Source organism: Rutidosis leptorrhynchoides, chromosome 8, assembly GCF_046630445.1.
Source record: "Rutidosis leptorrhynchoides isolate AG116_Rl617_1_P2 chromosome 8, CSIRO_AGI_Rlap_v1, whole genome shotgun sequence".
Taxonomy (NCBI): domain Eukaryota; kingdom Viridiplantae; phylum Streptophyta; class Magnoliopsida; order Asterales; family Asteraceae; genus Rutidosis; species Rutidosis leptorrhynchoides.
The window spans coordinates 303,382,279-303,405,502 of NC_092340.1; the positions used below are offsets into that span (position 1 = coordinate 303,382,279).

The 23,224-nt window shown below is 35.1% G+C and overlaps 1 protein-coding gene across 1 annotated transcript in view; it reads right to left on the reverse strand.

Moving 5' to 3' along the window:
* The window catches only part of LOC139864361 (uncharacterized), a 110,227-nt gene extending 87,444 nt beyond the window's left edge, over nt 1-22,783 (reverse strand). The window contains exons 1-2 of the mRNA XM_071852941.1: nt 22,409-22,783; nt 20,316-20,373 (exon numbers count right to left, since the gene is read on the reverse strand). Of these exons, the coding sequence (XP_071709042.1) occupies nt 20,316-20,373; nt 22,409-22,783 (433 nt within the window). The remainder of the gene's footprint in view (nt 1-20,315; nt 20,374-22,408) is intronic.
* Nucleotides 22,784-23,224: the final 441 nt, after the last annotated feature.

The window sequence follows — 23,224 nt, forward strand, 5'->3', positions numbered from 1 at the left end:
TTTATCATCTCCGTTACTTCTACGTACTATCCTACAATATTGAATCTCAATATTGATACGTGAGCACTCATATTTTATCTTTTATATATTAATTGTGTATCCATGTCTAGTGCTCGAGTATATATATTTATACATACGTGTATGCTAAATTTCGTCGTTAAACAGTTTATAATAGATCATGAATTAAATACATATATTACTGGTAAAAGGTATATGATATACATGTTTTTGGAAAGCTGGCGAAAAATCAATAACTTTTCATTTAGATATCGAATAATTTCGATGAACGGATTAAAAGATATGAGCAACTGAATTATGATTGAAGTTAATTGAAATTGCTTTTGAATCTACAATTAAGATTTAAACAACTTGTTTACGAGATTGATAAATTGGATTTTTGAATATTACCAACCGAGTAAATGAATCCTTATATAAGGTACGTCTCGTTTTGTTAAACTATTGTCAAAATTGACTTTTTGAAACGACTTTGGATCACTTTTATATGTCGATCTCGAGCATTAGGATTGTGATACACTATGACTTGACCTAGATTGATAGACATTTATTGACCAACATATGTTCTCTAGGTTGAGATCTACGATTCTTTGATATACCGAGTTTCGGTTACATTACGATGAACAACTGTATGTGCTGCTAAGGTGAGTTTCATTTGATTCTCTTTTACTCTTTACATTTTTGGGACTGATAATACATGCGCTACTTTTACAACTGCTTTATTAAATGCTTTTGAAATACATTTTGAACTGCGAATACATGCAAATGCTTTATTAACTGATTTACAATATTTATATGTGTGAGTTTCATTTGCTCCCTTTTTAATTGCTTTTGCAATCTATATTTTTGGGCTGAGAATACATGCACTTTATTTTAAACGCAATGGATACAAGTACATACTAAATTCTACACTGAGTTTGAACCGAAAATCCCTTAGCTTTGGTAACTGTTAACTGCCAGTTATAAGAACTGGTGGGTGAGAGTAGTAGTATATGGATCCATAGGGCTTGATATCCCCGTCCGAGCTAGAGCACTAGCCTTTTAACGGACGTATGCTATTTGAGAAGCGTACACGTTGGTTTGCGTGTATTATTAAGATGATTATACAAAGGGTACAAATTATATATACATTAAGTTTAGTTACCAGGGTGCTCAATTTCATAGAATATTTTGATAAACGTTTCTGGATGAAACAACTGAAATCTTGTGATCCATCTTTATATACAGATTATGCGAAACATACAAACTATGAACTCACCAACTTTTGTGTTGACACTTGTTAGCATATTTATTCTCAGGTTCCCTAGAAGTCTTCCGCTGTTTGCTTATATGATAGACAAGCTATGTGCATGGAGTCTTATATGGCATATTTTTCAAGAAAACGTTGCATTCACCAATTCATCATCATGTACCTTATTTTGACTGCATTGTCAACGGAAGTACTATTGTAAACTATTATATACGGTGATTGTCTATATGTAGAAATTATCAGATGTCGAAAACCTTTGATTTAAATATTCATTTATGGTATGCCTTTTCAAAAGAATGCAATGTTTACAAAACGTATCATATAGAGGTCAAATACCTCGCAATGAAATCAATGAATGACGTGTTCGTCCATATGGATTTGGAGCGATCGTCACAGTTGGTATCAGAGCGTTGGTCCTAGCAAATCAGGTCTTGCATGAATGTGTCTAACTGATAGTTGTTAAGATGCATTAGTAAGTCTGGACTTCGACCGTGTCTGCAAGTTAAAAGTTTTGCTTATCATTTCTTGTCGAAAATTACATGCTTATCATTCTTAAGTCTAGACACGTTTTCCTGCATTTATTGCATAAATAGTGTATAGACAAAAATTCATATCTTAGCGTATCTGTTACTGTAAACTTTTCCTGATATCTTCCGAAAATTTCTCCGTGATTTATGGAATTTGGTATTATATATACATATGTAAATTATGTATTGAAGAATACCAAACTAAATTCTATAATCTAATTCATATCAAAAATCATCTCCCTATTTATACAAGATGGATCCCGTATCTAGTTCAAACTCTGACAGCTATTCCGATATGGATATTCACCTGAATTCCGAAGACAGTGTTACCGAAATGGATCAACCAATTAACCATCATCTATTCTGGATGAATTGGGGATGGGTTCGTAGCCTACTTAATTATTGGAGACAAGAAGAAGGCGATCCCTTTCACCCACCACATTACCCTCTTGGCGAAGAACCTGAAGCACTTACCGGCGAACCTGTTCGAGACAGCATTTTCTCTCTCATTTCCAGAGTATCTCGTCACGATAATATACTATCTCAAATTCTGGATCTTATTCATCCGCTCGTCCGAACCGCCAATCATCCCGGTGTAGTAGAAGAAGTCAACGAGCTTCGTGCTCGGGTAGTGGCTTTGAAGAATATGGTGCAAAGGTTACAAACACCAGCAGCATCACCGGCATCAACAGTACCACCGACAACAACACCAACAGTACCATTACCACCACCAACAACATCCGGATCGCAAACCTCAACTTCACAATCTGTTCCACGAGCATCAACGTCATACGCACCGTAGTTACCAAGAAATACCAGCAACAATAACCGATGAAGTATTAACTCATTTCCCCTGAAGAAATTTTATGTATATTTAATATATATGAATTTTGAAATCAAAATAAATATTTTCGTACTAAGCTATTACGTGTGAATCTTAACTGGTAGGTACTACTCGATTAGTTCATATTACTAATATGCAATGATGTACATCCTTCATTAACGGCTTAATCATCGATAACTACAATCTCTGTTTCAATTCAATGAATTTCATTTCATAATAAACCAAGTGTATTATTCAATAACATGGTTGATTTTACACTTTCATCTTCGATGCACTCGAAACTTTCTAGAAAACATCATTTGCACCTTGCGAAGTTTGCAAGAATTCCACGAATATCAACACCCTTCACCAAGGAATATCAATAAGAATAAATAATGAAGTATTGATTTCATTAGTGAAATACTCCGCGAAGATTATGTAATCTCTAATGTTTTAGAGATTATTCATTTCTAATTCAAGTTAAAAATCAAATGAGCTTAATATGATATTAACTCATTAAATCTGTATTACATCTGAAGAAATATACATACATATATTTTCATAAAGACTGTAATGAAAATTCTTTTGTACAAAATATTAATTGTGAAATCTTTAACGGGTAGGTAATACTCGGGAATATATAAGTTCACAATTAATATGTTACACTGTACATTCTTCAACTTTGATTCAAAAATTATTAACTATGCTCACAGCAATATACAATCGTTTCCATACAAATTCAATTACATATTCTGATATTGACGGATCAGAATCCAAGTCTAGATTTAACGGGTGACATCATTCTTAGATCTCTACATCTTTTAAAGCTATACTTTGACTTCAAAAATGTGAAAGATCCTTTAGCATTGTTATTACTGAAAATAATCTTGCCATCCTTTTCAAAGTATCCAGTTTTATCACACTTTCAACCAGTCAACTTCGACTTTTCAGATTAACCTTATTGTAACCTTGACATATACGTTTTTGTTACCGGGGAACCTTTTATGTTGTAGCGACCCCGACAAATCGTCAAGTGACGGCGTCATCTACGTATGGTCCCATTGCATGGTCATAAGCAATTATAACAAAGTTTGACCGAAAATATGTCGCATTCATTTCATAAAAGGATGTTTCAATGTTTACAAAAGTAATTCCCAAGACAAGTACATATCAAAAGTTATAGTTCATATGAAACACGTGCGACATAGTTTAAAGTAGCCAAAAAGATGCTCCACGTATGCAAGTATACTCGACATCCAATGCAAGTATCAAAAGTATGAGCGGAAGCATGTATCACTTAAGTTCAAGGACCTGAGAAAAACATAGAGAATCTGTCAACGAAAACGTTGGTGAAATCATAGGTTTAGTAAGTAAGTAAATGAGTAAGTAAGTTGAACCACAAGTGTTGTCACGTTGAAATAATAATAAACCATTCTAAAAGTTGATATCACGAGCACCCAATTATCAAGGCTTAACTATCACGAAACCCCATTAATATAGTGTCAGAACATACACTTATCCCCGAAAATATATTTCATTCGATTAACGGTAGCGAACCGTCCGAATGAGGGTTTGTCAAACCCGTATGGCCACACAACATAAGTTCTCGCTTACACCCTGCAAGTGTAACTAATGATAATTGAATTAAGGCTTTTTGTTCCAACTCGTACGTAGAATGTTTGTTTTCGCACTTGTGTTCACTTTGTAAAATGAAACGTTTATGTTTTCTCATCCCAAATATAAGTATAAAAGAGTAAAAGTGGGACTATGATCTCACCTTTGATTGCAAGAGCAAATAAGTACTTCAACAAGTAATGTGCGCTAAGGACAACGCTAGTCTCGACCTAAACAAATAGGTTGTGTCAATAACGATAGTCACGGAGGGTCAAAGTTGTTCAATTAGTCCTATGGCTCAATACGACTCGATTATGAAGCATGTGAAGCAAATAGTCAAGTTTCATGCAAGATACATGTATAGAAACAAGTTAGAAAGATTGCATAATCAATTGGTTAAGTTTGACAAAAAGTCAAACTTTGGTCGGTCAAAGTCAACGAAAAAGTCAACATGTTCGGGTCGGGTCCCGAACAAATTTTCTATGCTAATTATTCATATATAAGCATGTTAGAACAAATTGCATGTGAATTGGAGGTCTAGAACGTGCCAAACATTTTTCACATTTGGGACAAGGAGGTCAGAACCTGGCCCCCTTATATGTCGCGCCGCGACAGGAAGGGGCCGCGCCGCGGCAAAGGCCGGGTGCTGGTGCCTGGCCAGTCCCAAATGTTCAAGTCTCAATCCAAAACCTTTTTGTGCATAAAACACAAACCGCTAACACTTAGGACTCGCACCTTATATCGTTGGAAAGCTCTTTTGACGTAGAATGCAACTAAACACAATTCATCAATCAAAAACCTCATTTGTAACAACCGAGTTTTCAAACCAAGTGATCATTCAATGCACACATTAATGCTTCAAACTCACCAATGCACATTTAATGATTCGGGCATTCAATGCATACATATGACATGCCATTTTGTAGGTAATTGAGCATACAATACAACTAACAACTTACTAACAACAAATTATGGCAATCAATGCATCAAATAATCATTTCAAGTTCATTAAACCCTAGCTCAATTCCACCAAAAATCACTAAACAAGTTCTTAGAGTTTTCTCATGCAACCTATACATCAAAATGAAGCTAGTAACACTAGGAACACATTTAATACATGCATTTATAACATTTAACAACATTTAATCATCTAAAACTCAAGATTAAACACACCCATTTTGCTAGTTCATGCAAGTTACTTCCAAACAACAAATCAAGCAATTCAAACACATAATCTTGTTAGACTAGAGCCATAGACACTAATTAACAACCTTGTAACTCAAAAATCTCAAGAACACAAAAATTAGTGATTTTAGAAAGTTACCCAAATGCAATGAGATTGGTATGGAATCGAAGAGGAGATCACGAGGAGTTCAAATATGTAATTTGTTTGGCTCGAAGCTTGATCGATTTATTATGGATGATGATTTGCTTTATGGAGAATTTAGAGAAAATATGTAAGTAGTGAAAGAAAAGAAGAAAGAAATGAAAAGGAAGAAGATAAGGAGGTTGACTTAGTCAAAGCTAGTCACCTCTTTGTCTTGTTGGCGAAACTAGTCCCTCAAGTTATAATCGGGTGCGTTAAATTACCTAAACAAGATAATTTGAAACGCGTGTTAACGGGAGATGTTATAAACATATAACGGAGTTTAAAGTAGTATAAAGGAAAAGTAAACGGAAATAGGCGGAATGTTACATTACCTACTCCTTAAAAGAAATTTCGTCCCGAAATTTAAGAAGGCGTAGTAATCGTTGTTTCTTCCTCGGAATCCGACGATTCCGGAACCGGGAATAGATGAGGGTGTTTCTTTCGCATTTGATCTTCTCTTTCCCAAGTAAACTGGGGTCCCCTTTTGGCGTTCCAACGGACCTTAACAATCGGGATCCGGCTTTGTTTTAATTCCTTCTCGACGTAGTCCACAATTTCAACCGGTTCCTCCACAAAATGGAGTTTGTCATTAATAGTAAGTTCCTCGAGAGGGACGACGATATCGGGCTCGGCAAGACATTTCTTCAAGTTAGATACATGAAATGTAGGATGGACGGAGTTTAGTTGAGGCGGGAGATCTAAACGGTACGCGACGGTTCCAACACGCTCTAAGATCTCGAAAGGACCAACATACCGCGGATTCAGTTTCCCACGTTTCCCAAAACGAATGACACCCTTCCAAGGTGCGACTTTTAACATGACGCGGTCACCGACTTGAAATTCGAGGTCTTTGCATCTTTTGTTGGTATAGCATTTTTGACGACTCCGGGCCGTCCGAAGCCTATCTCAGATTTGAAGGATCTTCTCGGTGGTTTCGTGAATGAGTTCGGGCCCAAAAATTTGCACGTCACCCACTTCGGCCCAACAAAGAGGAGAGCGACATTTTCGACCATATAACGCTTCAAAGGGTGCGGCCTTTATACTCGCGTGATAACTATTGTTATAAGAGAACTCGGCGAGAGGTAAGTGCTTGTCCCAAGCTTTTCCAAAATCAACGACGCAAGCTCGTAACATATCCTCTAAGGTTTGTATGGTACGTTCACTTTGCCCATCGGTTTGGGGATGATATGCGGTACTCATGTCTAAACGCGTTCCCAACGCTTCTTGTAACGTACGCCAAAATCTAGAAACGAAACGGCCATCTCGGTCGGAGATAATCGATAAAGGTACACCGTGTCGGGCTACAATCTCCTTAATGTAAAGTCGTGCAAGTTTCTCCATTTTGTCGGTCTCTTTCATGGCGAGAAAGTGCGCGGATTTGGTGAGGCGATCGACAATGACCCAAATAGTATCATAACCGCCCGACGTTTTTGGTAGCTTGGTGATAAAATCCATCGTGATCCTTTCCCACTTCCATTGTGGGATCTCGGGTTGTTGAAGTAACCCGGACGGTCTTTGGTGTTCGGCTTTGACTTTAGCGCAAGTCAAACATTTGGCAACGTATCTAGCAACTTCCTTTTTGATGTTCGGCCACCAATATTGTTCTTTAAGGTCATGGTACATCTTATTGGCGCCGGGGTGAATCGAGTATCGTGATTTGTGGGCTTCGTCTAAGATGAGGTTTCGTAAGTCGCCATATCTAGGCACCCAAATTCTTCCGGCGTAATATCGAAGTCCGTTTTCCTTAACTTCGAATCGGGAGACGAGGATGTTTAAAAGTTCACGTCCGATGTGGTTGTCCTTAAGAGCCTCCTCTTGAGCTGCACGAATTTGGCTATTAAGGTTGGAGTGGATGGTGATGTTTAGTGCTCGGATGCGAAGAGGTACCGTTCTTTCCTTTCGACTTAAGGCATCGGCCACTACATTTGCCTTTCCAGGATGGTAACGAAGCTCACAATTGTAATCGTTCAAGGTTTCAATCCACCGTCGTTGTCTCATGTTTAGTTGCTTTTGATCGAAGATATGTTGGAGACTTTTGTGATCGGTAAAGATAGTACTCTTGGTGCCAAGAAGATGATGTCTCCATAACTTAAGTGCAAAGATGACGGCTCCGAGTTCAAGATCATGTGTCGTGTAGTTTCGTTCGTGAACCTTGAGTTGTCGAGAGGCATAAGCAATGACTTTCTTTCGTTGCATTAATACGCACCCATAACCGTTCTTCGAGGCATCGCAATATACAACAAAATCATCATTGCCTTCGGGAAGTGACAAGATAGGAGCGGTGGTTAGCTTAGTTTTCAAGATTTGGAAAGCGGTTTCTTGTTCGGATGACCAAATGAACTTTCGTTCCTTGTGAGTTAACGCGGTTAGAGGGCGAGCGATTAAGGAGAAATCCTTGATGAATTTACGATAGTATCCGGCGAGACCTAAGAATTGACGAATTTGAGTAGGAGTAGTAGGAGTCTCCCATTTACTAATGGCTTCGATTTTTGCGGGAACAACTTTAATGCCTTGATCACTTACAACGTGACCGAGGAATTGAACTTCCTTCAACCAAAATTCACACTTGGAGAACTTGGCATAGAGTTGTTCTTTTCTCAAGAGTTCAAGCACGAGTCGGAGATGTTCTTTGTGTTCCTCTTCGTTTTTAGAATAGATCAAAATATCATCGATGAACACGATAACGAATTTGTCGAGGCAAGGTTTGCACACGCGGTTCATGAGATCCATGAACACTGCCGGTGCGTTAGTGAGACCGAAAGGCATGACAAGGAACTCATAACTACCATAACGAGTCCGGAAGGCGGTTTTGGAGACATCTTCCCCTTTAACCCTTAGTTGATGATAACCCGAACGGAGATCGATTTTTGAATATACACGAGAACCTTGTAGTTGATCAAAGAGGTCATCAATGCGCGGAAGAGGATATCGGTTTTTAATCGTCAATTTGTTTAGTTCACGATAATCAATGCACATTCGTAGGGATCCGTCTTTCTTCTTAACGAACAAAATCGGAGCGCCCCATGGTGAATGGCTAGGTTGAATGAAACCACAGTCAAGTAACTCTTGGATTTGACTTTGCAATTCTTGCAATTCGGATGGAGCGAGTCTATATGGTGCACGCGCTATGGGTGCGGCTCCCGGAATAAGATCGATTTGAAATTCAACCGGTCGATGAGGTGGAAGACCCGGTAATTCGTCGGGGAATACATCGGAAAAGTCACTAACAATCGGCACATCATCGATGCGCTTCTCGTCGGCCTCGACTTTCTTAACGTGAGCAAGAATCGCGAAACAACCCTTGCGAAGTAGCTTTCGAACTTTAAGGCACGAAACGAGATTGAGTCCGGTGCAATTCTTGTCGCCATAGACAATCAATGGTTCACCATTCTCGATAGGAATTCGGATTGCATGAATATCGCAAAGAATGTGAGATTTATTTTTGACCATCCAATTCATACCGATTATTACATCAAAACTCCCTAGTTCCATGGGTATCAAGTCAATTTCAAATTCATTACCCAAAATATTTAAAGTACACCCCCGGTAATATGTGTCGGCACTTAAGAGTTTTCCATCGGCCACCTCGATGGAGTAAGTAGTATCTAAAGGGTGTGGTGGAGCGGAAAGAGTAGGAGCCAAAGTCTTAGACACAAAACATTTATCGGCACTCGAATCAAATAAGCAAGTAACATAAGTGTTGTTGAGAACAAACGTACCCGTGACTAGTTCATTGTCATCTCGGGCTTCCTCGGTGTTGATGTTAAAGGCTCGGCCTCGGTGGTTGGGGTTGGCTTTCTTTTTCGGGCATTCGTTCTTATAATGGCCCGTTTGGCCACATTCATAACAAGTGACCGTCCTTAGAGGATTGGGCCCCTTTCGAGCGACGGGGGCGGCACTTCTACAATCATTGGCCACATGACCATTCTTTTGGCACCGGTGACAAAATAAATTGCCACATTCCCCGTAATGATGTTTGTGACATTTGTTGCAAAAGGGTTTATTTCCACCATAACTTTTCTTGCCGTCATTGTTGAAAGGCTTATTGGTGAAGGTGTTGTTGTTGTAATTAGTTGATGGAGTGGCTTCCCATTTCCTTTTGTTGCCACCCGACTTGTCCTCGGCCTTAGGAGCCGGCACTACAATTTCGTCAAACGTCTCAATTAATTGGCGGGCCATGTTCATAGCGGCTTGATGAGTAGTGGGTTTGGATGACATCACCCCTTGTTTGATGCTTTTTGGAAGACCGTGCATGTAGAGCTCAATCCTTTGAGATTCGGGGCTAACGAGATTGGGACACATCAAAGATAGTTCGGCGAAGCGTAGATTGTAAGCCTTGAGGTCGTTCCCGACCGCCTTCAAAGCTCTTAACTCTTGCTCAAGCTTGCGGGTTTCTTCGCGCGGAAAATATTCAACAATCATCTTTTCCTTCAAATCGGCCCAAGAAAAGGCATGAGCTTCATCAGTACCCACCGATTGAACATAGGTGTTCCACTACGTGAGGGCGACGCCGGAGAAAGTGTGAGTGGAGTATTTGACCTTGTCTTGATCCCGACAACCGCTTATGCTAAAGACGGCCTCGGTTTGTTCAAACCAACGAGTAAGCACAACCGGTCCCCCGGTTCCATCATAAGTGTGAGGTTTGCACCCCGTAAAAGCTTTGTAGGAGCACCCTTCGCTAGAGTTACCGGCTCCTTGGTTGTTATTGTTGTGGTTGTTGTTATTGTTGTTGTTGGACGAGTGACCGGCCATGGCCGCATCCACGGCGGTGGCTATCATGCATTGCAAGGCTTGTTCGGGAGTTTCACGACGTGGCGCACGACGAGGAGGCATTGTTCCTTCAAAACAAAAGAATACCGTTGGTTAGTATTCTAAATGATACTAACCGTGATATGGAATAAAGATAGAGAGAAAATTATCCTTGACTCGCCTTAAATTCTTTATGTCATAATGTCGGCATGTTCATATGAGTCACCGTAATATAATCCCGAAAATTATATTACCCTAATTCATATGTGCATTCGACATTACCACATATAGTCAAGGTGGCGTGTCAATTAAATTATACAACGCAAGATTTAGATAGAATAAGAGTAGATATGAGTAAGAGAGCTCGAGTATAAATGCACATGTAGTCAAGTAATTCCTATGTCAAGTCTATATGCCGGTTGTAGTCTAGACCCACCAATGTACCCTATGACTCGGGGTTGACACCAATGAACTCTAAATCCCTACAACCAAGGCTCTGATACCACTTGTAGCGACCCCGACAAATCGTCAAGTGACGGCGTCATCTACGTATGGTCCCATTGCATGGTCATAAGCAATTATAACAAAGTTTGACCAAAAATATGTCGCATTCATTTCATAAAAGGATGTTTCAATGTTTACAAAAGTAATTCCCAAGACAAGTACATATCAAAAGTTATAGTTCATATGAAACACGTGCGACATAGTTTAAAGTAGCCAAAAAGACGCTCCACGTATGCAAGTATACTCGACATCCAATGCAAGTATCAAAAGTATGAGCGGAAGCATGTATCACTTAAGTTCAAGGACCTGAGAAAAACATAGAGAATCTGTCAACGAAAACGTTGGTGAAATCATAGGTTTAGTAAGTAAGTAAATGAGTAAGTAAGTTGAACCACAAGTGTTGTCACGTTGAAATAATAATAAACCATTCTAAAAGTTGATATCACGAGCACCCAATTATCAAGGCTTAACTTTCACGAAACCCCATTAATATAGTGTCAGAACATACACTTATCCCCAAAAATATATTTCATCCGATTAACGGTAGCGAACCTTCCGAATGAGGGTTTGTCAAACCCGTATGGCCACACAACATAAGTTCTCGCTTACACCCTGCAAGTGTTACTAATGATAATTGAATTGAGGCTTTTTGTTCTAACTCGTACGTAGAATGTTTGTTTTCGCACTTGTGTTCACTTTGTAAAATGAAACGTTTATGTTTTCTCATCCCAAATATAAGTATAAAAGAGTAAAAGTGGGACTATGATCTCACCTTTGATTGCAAGAGCAAATAAGTACTTCAACAAGTAATGTGCGCTAAGGACAACGCTAGTCTCGACCTAAACAAATAGGTTGTGTCAATAACGATAGTCACGGAGGGTCAAAGTTGTTCAATTAGTCCTATGGCTCAATACGACTCGATTATGAAGCATGTGAAGCAAATAGTCAAGTTTCATGCAAGATACATGTATAGAAACAAGTTAGAAAGATTGCATAATCAATTGGTTAAGTTTGACAAAAAGTCAAACTTTGGTCGGTCAAAGTCAACGAAAAAGTCAACATGTTCGGGTCGGGTCCCGAACAAATTTTCTATGCTAATTATTCATATATAAGCATGTTAGAACAAATTGCATGTGAATTGGAGGTCTAGAACGTGCCAAACATTTTTCACATTTGGGACAAGGAGGTCAGAACTTGGCCCCCTTATATGTCGCGCCGCGACAGGAAGGGGCCGCGCCGCGGCAAAGGCCGGGTGCTGGTGCCTGGCCAGTCCCAAATGTTCAAGTCTCAATCCAAAACCTTTTTGTGCATAAAACACAAACCGCTAACACTTAGGACTCGCACCTTATATCGTTGGAAAGCTCTTTTGACGTAGAATGCAACTAAACACAATTCATCAATCAAAAACCTCATTTGTAACAACCGAGTTTTCAAACCAAGTGATCATTCAATGCACACATTAATGCTTCAAACTCACCAATGCACATTTAATGATTCGGGCATTCAATGCATACATATGACATGCCATTTTGTAGGTAATTGAGCATACAATACAACTAACAACTTACTAACAACAAATCATGGCAATCAATGCATCAAATAATCATTTCAAGTTCATTAAACCCTAGCTCAATTCCACCAAAAATCACTAAACAAGTTCTTAGAGTTTTCTCATGCAACCTATACATCAAAATGAAGCTAGTAACACTAGGAACACATTTAATACATGCATTTATAACATTTAACAACATTTAATCATCTAAAACTCAAGATTAAACACACCCATTTTGCTAGTTCATGCAAGTTACTTCCAAACAACAAATCAAGCAATTCAAACACATAATCTTGTTAGATTAGAGCCATAGACACTAATTAACAACCTTGTAACTCAAAAATCTCAAGAACACAAAAATTAGTGATTTTAGAAAGTTACCCAAATGCAATGAGATTGGTATGGAATCGAAGAGGAGATCACGAGGAGTTCAAATATGTAATTTGTTTGGCTCGAAGCTTGATCGATTTATTATGGATGATGATTTGCTTTATGGAGAATTTAGAGAAAATATGTAAGTAGTGAAAGAAAAGAAGAAAGAAATGAAAAGGAAGAAGATAAGGAGGTTGACTTAGTCAAAGCTAGTCACCTCTTTGTCTTGTTGGCGAAACTAGTCCCTCAAGTTATAATCGGGTGCGTTAAATTACCTAAACAAGATAATTTGAAATGCGTGTTAACGGGAGATGTTATAAACATATAATGGAGTTTAAAGTAGTATAACGGAAAAGTAAACAGAAATAGGCGGGATGTTACATATGTTCCACCACATTAGCAGTAAATTTACTAACAACTTCATTAATCCTTGACCTTCTGAAAAATCATTATACTCATTAAAACCCTATCATGTACTCATCCACATCTTGTAACAATAATTGCCATACCAACTACCGGGAATTAGCAACCAGTATTTTGAATTTCGCAGCAATTCTACGCCAACAGTTATATATATACATATAATGTCTATCTTCTAGACTTACATACTTCGAATGTGAAGTTTCTGAAAAACACCCCAAACTACGAAACTAGTTCTACGAATTTTGGAAAAATGCTGATGAATCAGCAAAAACTATAAACGACTTTAACAGTCGAAAGTTTGATGATAAAGAGTAGTGTGTTGGAAAAGCACAGAAAAAGAGAAGGTTTGAAACTGGAAAACGGGTTGAGCAAAGTATGAAGGAAGCTGTAGACAAATCACAAGGACGAAATCTACCTTCAAAGAATCCAAATGATTCAGTGTCTGCTGAAACCATTAGTAAGAATCTTACTTCTTATTCTAAACCTTCACAGACAGATTTTCTGCATCATCCTCCGATATTAAAAATTCTAAGATATCATCGTATCTTCCATTATAAATATCCTTCATATTTCTGAAGATATTTTCATAACTATTCTTATCTGAAATCATTTATCTCTTCACGCTATCTGTGTTACATCATAAAAGAAACTATTTTAGTTTCTAATTTCTGAAAATTTCGAAAAATGGATGTTTTTGAAGTAGTGTTGGGAATTGAAGCATGAGTTAGTATAATATAATGACACTTGATCAACGTGATTATATTACAGTAAGTCATGCTGAGTTTCTAATGGAACGTGATAAAGGTTCAAAGATCATACCCTCATCATGAACCATGTTACATAACTCTTTCATTCTATATAATCTCTAAAAATATCAAGAAAATATTTTCTTAATGATTCGGTCTTTTTCAAGGTATTCTGGTAATTTGACAAGTCAGATTGTGCTATTACCGTTTCTTTCTTAGAACATTAATTATGTTCATTCCGAAATGTATAGCTACGAATTTAGGACCATTATTCGCTTGACTTAAAGTCGGGAAGAGAAAACGAAAGCATGAAGCTCCGAAATATAATGGAAAATATAAAGCCCGAAAACAACCCCGAAATTTACAAACCGTGTATATCAATACGTATTGCAACGTAAAGACACGGGAAAATTAATAACACTATAACCCCAAGATAAAAGTAAAAGTAAATAAAATCCTCCGGTGGTAAATGAAAGAGTAGAATGACAGATATGAAGGTTAGGAGTATATCAAGAATCAGAACTGGATGAAGCATTTCACAATCTTTTGGAAGTATGAAATGAGGAAGAAGATGTGGGAGTGGTGAAAATAATGAAACGGAAGTGGGCAATTTATAGCAAAATATCAGACATAACAATCGAGGCAGATTACGCAATTAATCAAAGGAAATCTTAATTTTCTTAATTCCCGAAGAATCAAATCTTATTTAGATTATGAAGATTTTCTATTCCTTAAATTCCGGAAATCAATCGTTACTACGTCAAGAGATAAGACGCATCTCTATTCTCCATTTCACTTTATTACGACGGCTTCTCTCATACGCTTCAAGTAATTGGATTGTTTTATCCATATTATTCAACGGTGATAAAACTCTATTTATCGACTCATATTCGTCATAAAAACTTTTTTTTCATTGTTAGCCATGACAACCTCACTCAAATTTCGGGACGAAATTTCTTTAACGGGTAGGTACTGTGATGACCCGGAAAATTCTGACCAAATTTAAACTTAATCTTGTATGATTAACGTTTTTGACACGATAAACAAAGTCTATGAAGTTAAATTTCAAAATTTTGAACTGTTCAATTAATCTTCGATTGTTCTCAATGAAACGCGAACAATTATATATAGATACATATACTATAACTTGAAAACATAACAAAGTGTTGAGGATATGATACTGTGCATTAAACTTATTGGTTTAATTATCTGATTGATATATTTAACTACAGAGTTAAAAGATTATGCCAAACGATTCAAGTAAAAGATATTTACCGAGTCTCTTAAGAATTATGATATTATTACGAGTCTCTGTTGAGAGGTCCACTTGATTTGAGAAATCATTCATTTTAACGGTATTCGAAATAAATGGTGAATTATTTGTTTAAATAACGTAATTTGGACACATACAATAATAAGGAATATTAACTGTTAAGAATTAATTATATGAATAATTTGCAATACGTATTTTAAAACGTGTTTATAAATATTGAGAATAGATATTAACTTGGTTATGAAACGTTTGATAAATACTATTATATTAATAAATAACGAGACAATGATTTATAGAAGTAAATGACCAAAATACTCTAAAGTTTAAGATATACTCTGGGTGGTATAATTTAGGGATAATTTAAGGCTATATTTTGACAAAGGTACGTATCCCAGAATGAAAATTACAAGTTTTCTCAGCGTACGAAGGGACACTCGAAAAACCGGAACCGGGACATAAGTCGCGTAACAACGTACGACTTATCGGAACAAAAATTACAAGTTAACTATGCATGTGAATTTAATATAATATATTATTAATTATATAAATTAAATATATTATATATATTATTAATTATTATGTCGACAAACAAAAAAACAAAAATATGTGAGCTGGATCTGACGGCCATGCGATCGCATGAGAAATAGGCATAAAACCCATGCGATCGCATGGGCATCAGAATCAGGAATTATGCCTATAAATACCAGGTTTCTGCGCGAGTTGTTTTACACATATATTACTATGTGTAAATTTATTTATTTAAATTATTATTATTATTATTATTATTATTATTATTATTATTATTATTATTATTATTATTATTATTAAGATTATTATTATTTATTTTATTATTATTAATAGTATTATTATTATTATTATTATTATTAATTATATCACTTAAAATACTACGACGAGGTCAAGAGCGTGTCACTTTCAAAATGGGTTTTCAAGTGGGATAGAGCTAAGGAAACTATGGGTTATTACTAAGGAGGTTATGGGTATTGTTCGAGGGTTTTGCTCGTAAGTCAAACCTAATGTTTATCATCTCCGTTACTTCTACGTACTATCCTACAATATTGAATCTCAATATTGATACGTAAGCACTCATATTTTATCTTTTATATATTAATTGTGTATCCATGTCTAGTGCTCTAGTATATATATTTATACATACGTGTATGCTAAATTTCGTCGTTAAACAGTTTATAATAGATCACGAATTAAATACATATATTACTGGTAAAAGGTATATGATATACATGTTTTTGGAAATCTGGCGAAAAATCAATAACTTTTCATTTAGATATCGAATAATTTCGATGAACGGATTAAAAGATATGAGCAACTGAATTATGATTGAAGTTAATTGAAATTGCTTTTGAATCTACAATTAAGATTTAAACAACTTGTTTACGAGATTGATAAATTGGATTTTTGAATATTACCAACCGAGTAAATGAATCCTTATATAAGGTACGTCTCGTTTTGTTAAACTATTGTCAAAATTGACTTTTTGAAACGACTTTAGATCACTTTTATATGTCGATCTCGAGCATTAGGATTGTGATACACTATGACTTGACCTAGATTGATAGACATTTATTGACCAACATATGTTCTCTAGGTTGAGATCTACGATTCTTTGATATACCGAGTTTCGGTTACATTACGATGAACAACTGTATGTGCTGCTAAGGTGAGTTTCATTTGATTCTCTTTTACTCTTTACATTTTTGGGACTGAGAATACATGCGCTACTTTTACGACTACTTTATTAAATGCTTTTGAAATACATTTTGAACTGCGAATACATGCAAATGCTTTATTAACTGATTTACAATATTTATATGTGTGAGTTTCATTTGCTCCCTTTTTAATTGCTTTTGCAATCTATATTTTTGGGCTGAGAATACATGCACTTTATTTTAAACGCAATGGATACAAGTACATACTAAATTCTACACTGAGTTTGAACCGAAAATCCCTTAGCTTTGGTAACTGTTAACTGCCAGTTATAAGAACTGGTGGGCGAGAGTAGTAGTATATGGATCCATAGGGCTTGATATCCCCGTCCGAGCTAGAGCACTAGCCTTTTAACGGACGTATGCTATTTGAGAAGCGTACACGTTGGTTTGCGTGTATTATTAAGATGATTATACAAAGGGTACAAATTATATATACATTAAGTTTAGTTACCAGGGTGCTCAATTTCGTAGAATATTTTGATAAACGTTTCTGGATGAAACAACTGAAATCTTGTGATCCATCTTTATATACAGATTATGCGAAACATACAAACTATGAACTCACCAACCTTTGTGTTGACACTTGTTAGCATATTTATTCTCAGGTTCCCTAGAAGTCTTCCGCTGTTTGCTTATATGATAGACAAGCTATGTGCATGGAGTCTTATATGGCATATTTTTCAAGAAAACGTTGCATTCACCAATTCATCATCATGTACCTTATTTTGACTGCATTGTCAACGGAAGTACTATTGTAAACTATTATATACGGTGATTGTCTATATGTAGAAATTATCAGATGTCGAAAACCTTTGATTTAAATATTCATTTATGGTATGCCTTTTCAAAAGAATGCAATGTTTACAAAACGTATCATATAGAGGTCAAATACCTCGCAATGAAATCAATGAATGACGTGTTCGTCCATATGGATTTGGAATGATCGTCACATCATGAATGACTTCAAGTAATATTTCTAAAATGAGCAAATGCACAACGGAAGATTTCTTTCGTACCTGAGAATAAACATGCTTTAAAGTGTCAACCAAAAGGTTGGTGAGTTCATTAGTTTATCATAATCATTCATTTTCATCATTTTAATAGACCACAAGATTTTCATTTCCATTTCTCATAAATATGCGTCCCATGCATAGAGACAAAAATAATCATTCATATGGATTGAACACCTGATAACCGACATTAACAAGATGCATATAAGAATATCCCCTATCATTCCGGGACATCCATCGGACATGATAAAACAACATCGAAGTACTAAAGCATCCGCTAAAACGGATGGGGTTTGTTAGGCCCAATAGATCTATCTTTAGGATTCGTGTCAATTAGTAGACTGGTTTACTAATTCTTAGGCTACCAAGCGAAAGGGGCATATTCGGCTTCGATCATTCAACCATATAATGTAGTTTCGATTACTTGTGTCTATTTTGTAAAACATTTATAAAAGTAGCGCATGTATTCTCAGTCCCAAAAATATATATTGCAAAAACATTTAAAAAGGGAGTAATGAAACTCACCATACTGTATTTTGTAGTGAAAATACATATGACGAAACTGAACAATGCAGAATTGACTTCAGATTCACGAACCTATATCATTTATATATATATTAACACATATAATCGTAATCGAATAAATATATATTATTATTAGTGATGTAATTTATATATTTAATAATTTATAAAATCCATTATTTATATATTTTCATTATATATATATATATATATATATATATATATATATATATATATATATATATATATATATATATAATTGTCAATATAGTTAAGTTATGTGTATTAAGTACATTTATATATATATAATCTTTACTTATAACCTTATTAACGTCATTAAAACCTTTATTTTCATAATCAATATTATTTTAATAAATGACATAGATATTACTTGATAATATAATTAATGATAGTTTTAATGGTAATAAACTAATAATTTTTTTTTTTTTGTAAAAATGATAATAATAATAATAATACTAATTTTTAATAATAACCATTTTAAATAATAATATTCATACTTATGTTAATAATAATAATAATTATAATTATGATAATAATATCAATATTAATGATAATAATAATGTAAATTCTAATACTAATGTTAGTAATAATAAAATAACTTTTATTAATCATTTTAATACTAATGATAATATTAATAATAGTAATACTAAATAATAACACTTGATAATGATAATAGTATTAGTAATAATAATATTAGTAATAATTTACTTACTATACTCATAATAATAATATGAAGTGTTTATTTAATAATACTAATAATTATAATACTAATAATATTAATAATAATCAAAACAATGATAATAATAATGACAATAATTATACTAATAATGAAAATATCAATAATAATAATAATAATAATAATCCTAATATTCATAACATTTAATAATAATAATATCAACAAATAATATTTAATAATAACAATGATATTAATAATAATGAATTTTAAAAATGAAACTACCTTTAAAACTAGCTTGTAAAAATAAATATCCAGAATGAGACTCGAACCCTTGAACTCCCATTCTCCTACACACGCCCAAACCATCACGCTGTCTGTTTCTTTCGAATTTAATACCTAAACTAATTAATATAACTCGTACTTCCTCAGCTTCTTTCGGCCCAAGAGCAGGTTCTTAAGCCCAACTGTCCAACCAATACTTAGCCCAATATTTCACCCAATTCACGGCCCAAACTTATTAAGTGATCCAATTAACTTAATCCTTAATCCAGTAAGGAGAATAAATCGTAACTGATAATGGTAGGGTTTAATTTAATATGTAAGAATAAAATAAGATCATAGTGGCAGACAAAAAAAAAAGGAACTTCGTTTCTTCTTCATCATCATATGTCGTTATTGTTAAATACTATTCATCGTCTTCTTTATAAATCATGTTCCCATAGTAGCAGCAACAAGGGTTTCGATTTTTATTATTTCTCGCACAGGAACAGAAATAAAGCAACAGCAATTTCGTTCGAGATGGTTAAGGTTTTTAAATGGATCATGAAAAGAAACGGCTACAGCATTGCTGTTATCCTTTACAGAATAGAAACAAATCAACAATAAAAAAAAATATAGCAACAAGTAGTTTAAAGGGGTGACGTTTTGATGGTGGTGATGTGGGTTTTTTGTAGGTCAAAACAAAACAGAAATTGACAGAAACGAGCAGCAGCAGTAAACAGTTAATTGGGTGACGGTTTAGATGGGTTTCGATGGTGACATGAAAAAGAAAACGAAGGGTAGCAGCAGGTTTCTTGGTGATGGGGGTTTAGCGAGCATGTAATTAACGAAGGTGGTTTAATGTACCTGTCAGTGGATGTCGAATAGCTGCAATGACAGGAACAATATTAGGAGGTGATGGTATCTGTGATTAATCAGGAAGAAAAACTGGAAATTTAAAACACGTGTGATGGTGGTGGTCGAGTGTGCTTGGGGTAGTTCAGTCGTAAGAAAAAAATATAACATAAGTAAATATGATCGGTTTTCATGGTGGTGGGTTGTCGTGATGGTGGTGTTTAGTGTGGTGATATGGTGGTCTTCGTTCAATAAACTGAAAGTGATGATTCATAACAGCGAAACAGGAGCTCCACATAGTTGTTTGAATTGCAAACGGTAGTCGAGCCGTTAAATGGGTTAGATGGTTGTAATGTTTGATATAATAAATAAAAAGAACCGAGATGGTGATGGTTCAACGATGGAGTGCAGTTTTGTTGGGTGTCGAAATAAAGAAGGTGGTTTGTTAGATGGTTCCTGGACAGAAAAACATGAAGTAAGAAGATGGGTTGTTGATTTGGTTGAAATCATGCCTATATATATATATATATATATATATATATATATATATATATATATATATATATATATATATATATATATATATATATATATATATATATATATATATATATATATATATTATATATTCATATGATAGTGGATGGAAGAATATGAGCTGAAGCAGCAGTTGACACGAGCAGGTTGATTGTTGTCAAGTAGCTAAGATTATTAGTGATAAGATGATAGAAAATGGAGGTGATAGGTGGTTGTACGTTTGTAAATATATATATAGAATGATATGGTGATCGAAAGTGGTAACCGGTGGTGAAGTGGTAGTGTCCGGTTGATGATAACACAAAGGAATTAACAGTTCACGATGATGGTTGTTCACGATGGTGAGGCTAGGATATCAAGTGGGCTGGGTGGTGATGATGGTTTTATATTTCTATCCATCTGTATGTATGTAGATATAGTATATATATATATAGATATAATGGATGAAGATATAACACTGATAATAATTTACAATAATAATAATTAAAATCACACAATAATCAAAAGTAGTACATGAAACGTGGGGTTCTTATTATCTTCCTGAATAAGTCTTAATAATATGTGTGTCATGTGTCTTCATTCAATGATATGTATGTATATATTACAATTATAAATATAATATACATATCTCTCAACTGGTGAGGTAAAGAAAAATATGACACCATAAATCACGGCTTTTTATCCATCAATTTGAAACAAAATTTCTTTATATAATAATAATAATAATAATAATAATAATAATAATAATAATAATAATAATAATAATAATAATAATAATAAACGTGTAAATATATATTAGCCGTCATCTTTCACGGACTGAATTTCGTACCCGTTGTTACATCAGTGGAGGATAAAAGTGTTCAGAAAAATCTCATATTTTTAAATTAACTATATTTATTTATTCTGGTCATTATGGTATAAAATTCGATCATTAACTATTAAATAAAATTTACATTAATTATTCACTCCTAACCCCAAGTAAAATATAAAAAGTTTTAAAATTCAACAAATAGTTCCTAAATACATTTTTGGTAAGCCTAAAATTTATAAAACCCATTTTCGAATCACCGTTTATTTTAAAATCACATAAGTTTGTATTTAACTTGCTTAATAGCGATCGACTGACAAACGAGTGCTGTTATTGTTTACTAAATAAATTCGAAACCATATAAATATACATCAATATACCTTACATATATATAGATTTATTTTAATATCATATATTATTTTATTTACATAATTAATTACTTCATATAATATTTTTTATTAATATATATATATATATATATATATATATATATATATATATATATATATATATATATATATATACACACACACACATAATGATTCGTGAATCGTCGGGAATAGTTGAAGGGTAATTGATTACATGAACACAGTTCAAAGTTTTTGAAATATCAACATTACAGACTTTGCTTATCGTGTCGGAAACATTAAATCATATAAAGATTAAGTTTAAATTTGGTCAGAAATTTCCGGGTCGTCACATTTGGCACAAGATTGTTTCTTAAAGTCTCATGTGATGATTGAGACTCGCTACCAAGTACCTCCAAATCAATGAGTTTCGATAATGTTTTGACCGCAAAAATACTGTTACTTGCAAGAGACCAATTCCATGATACTTGACGATTAAAATCAAAGGAGATTGACCTCAATAAGTTACACAATTCCTCAAGCTCGCCCGCCGTACGCCCTGTGGGTTTTCTTGACCATTCCCAAACCAAACGAATCAAGGACCTGCTCGAATTATCCAAACTGCCTGAAGGTTGAATTGTCCGACTGTTATGAGCTGTACCTGACTGACCAGTTGCCCCTTCTTCGCCTACTGCCTCAGAAACTTCACCCAAACGAACACCTCGATGCTGACCCCTGGACCCGAGAAGAAACTCGTATGACCCATTTCCAATTCGTGCTGCTGCCATTGTTTGACCCGTCCAGAAACCATAACCTCTTTATTTTTCTCGAGCCTGTATAGCCTAGGAAAAATGTTTTTGAGGCTATCCAAACCGCACCACACTTCGTTCCAAAATTCCGTTGAGCTGCCGTCACCTATGGATTTCCTGAACGAACTTATGAAAGGGATATTTACTCCTTCAATTTGAGATCCTGCAAAAATAATGTTGTTCCACGTTCCCGAAGTCGAGAGATGAGCAAGCCCACCTCCCGGCCTCAGTCCACCGTCAATTCCATAAATACTTCGAATAACATTGACCCATAAGCAATTGGTTTCGGTTTTAAACCTCCACCACCACTTGGTCAAAAGAGCAAGATTTTTACTTTTAAACGACCCAATGTTCAAACCCCCCGCCCATAAGGTAAGCAAGTAATGTCCCATTTAACCCATGACATTTTAGAACCCGAAA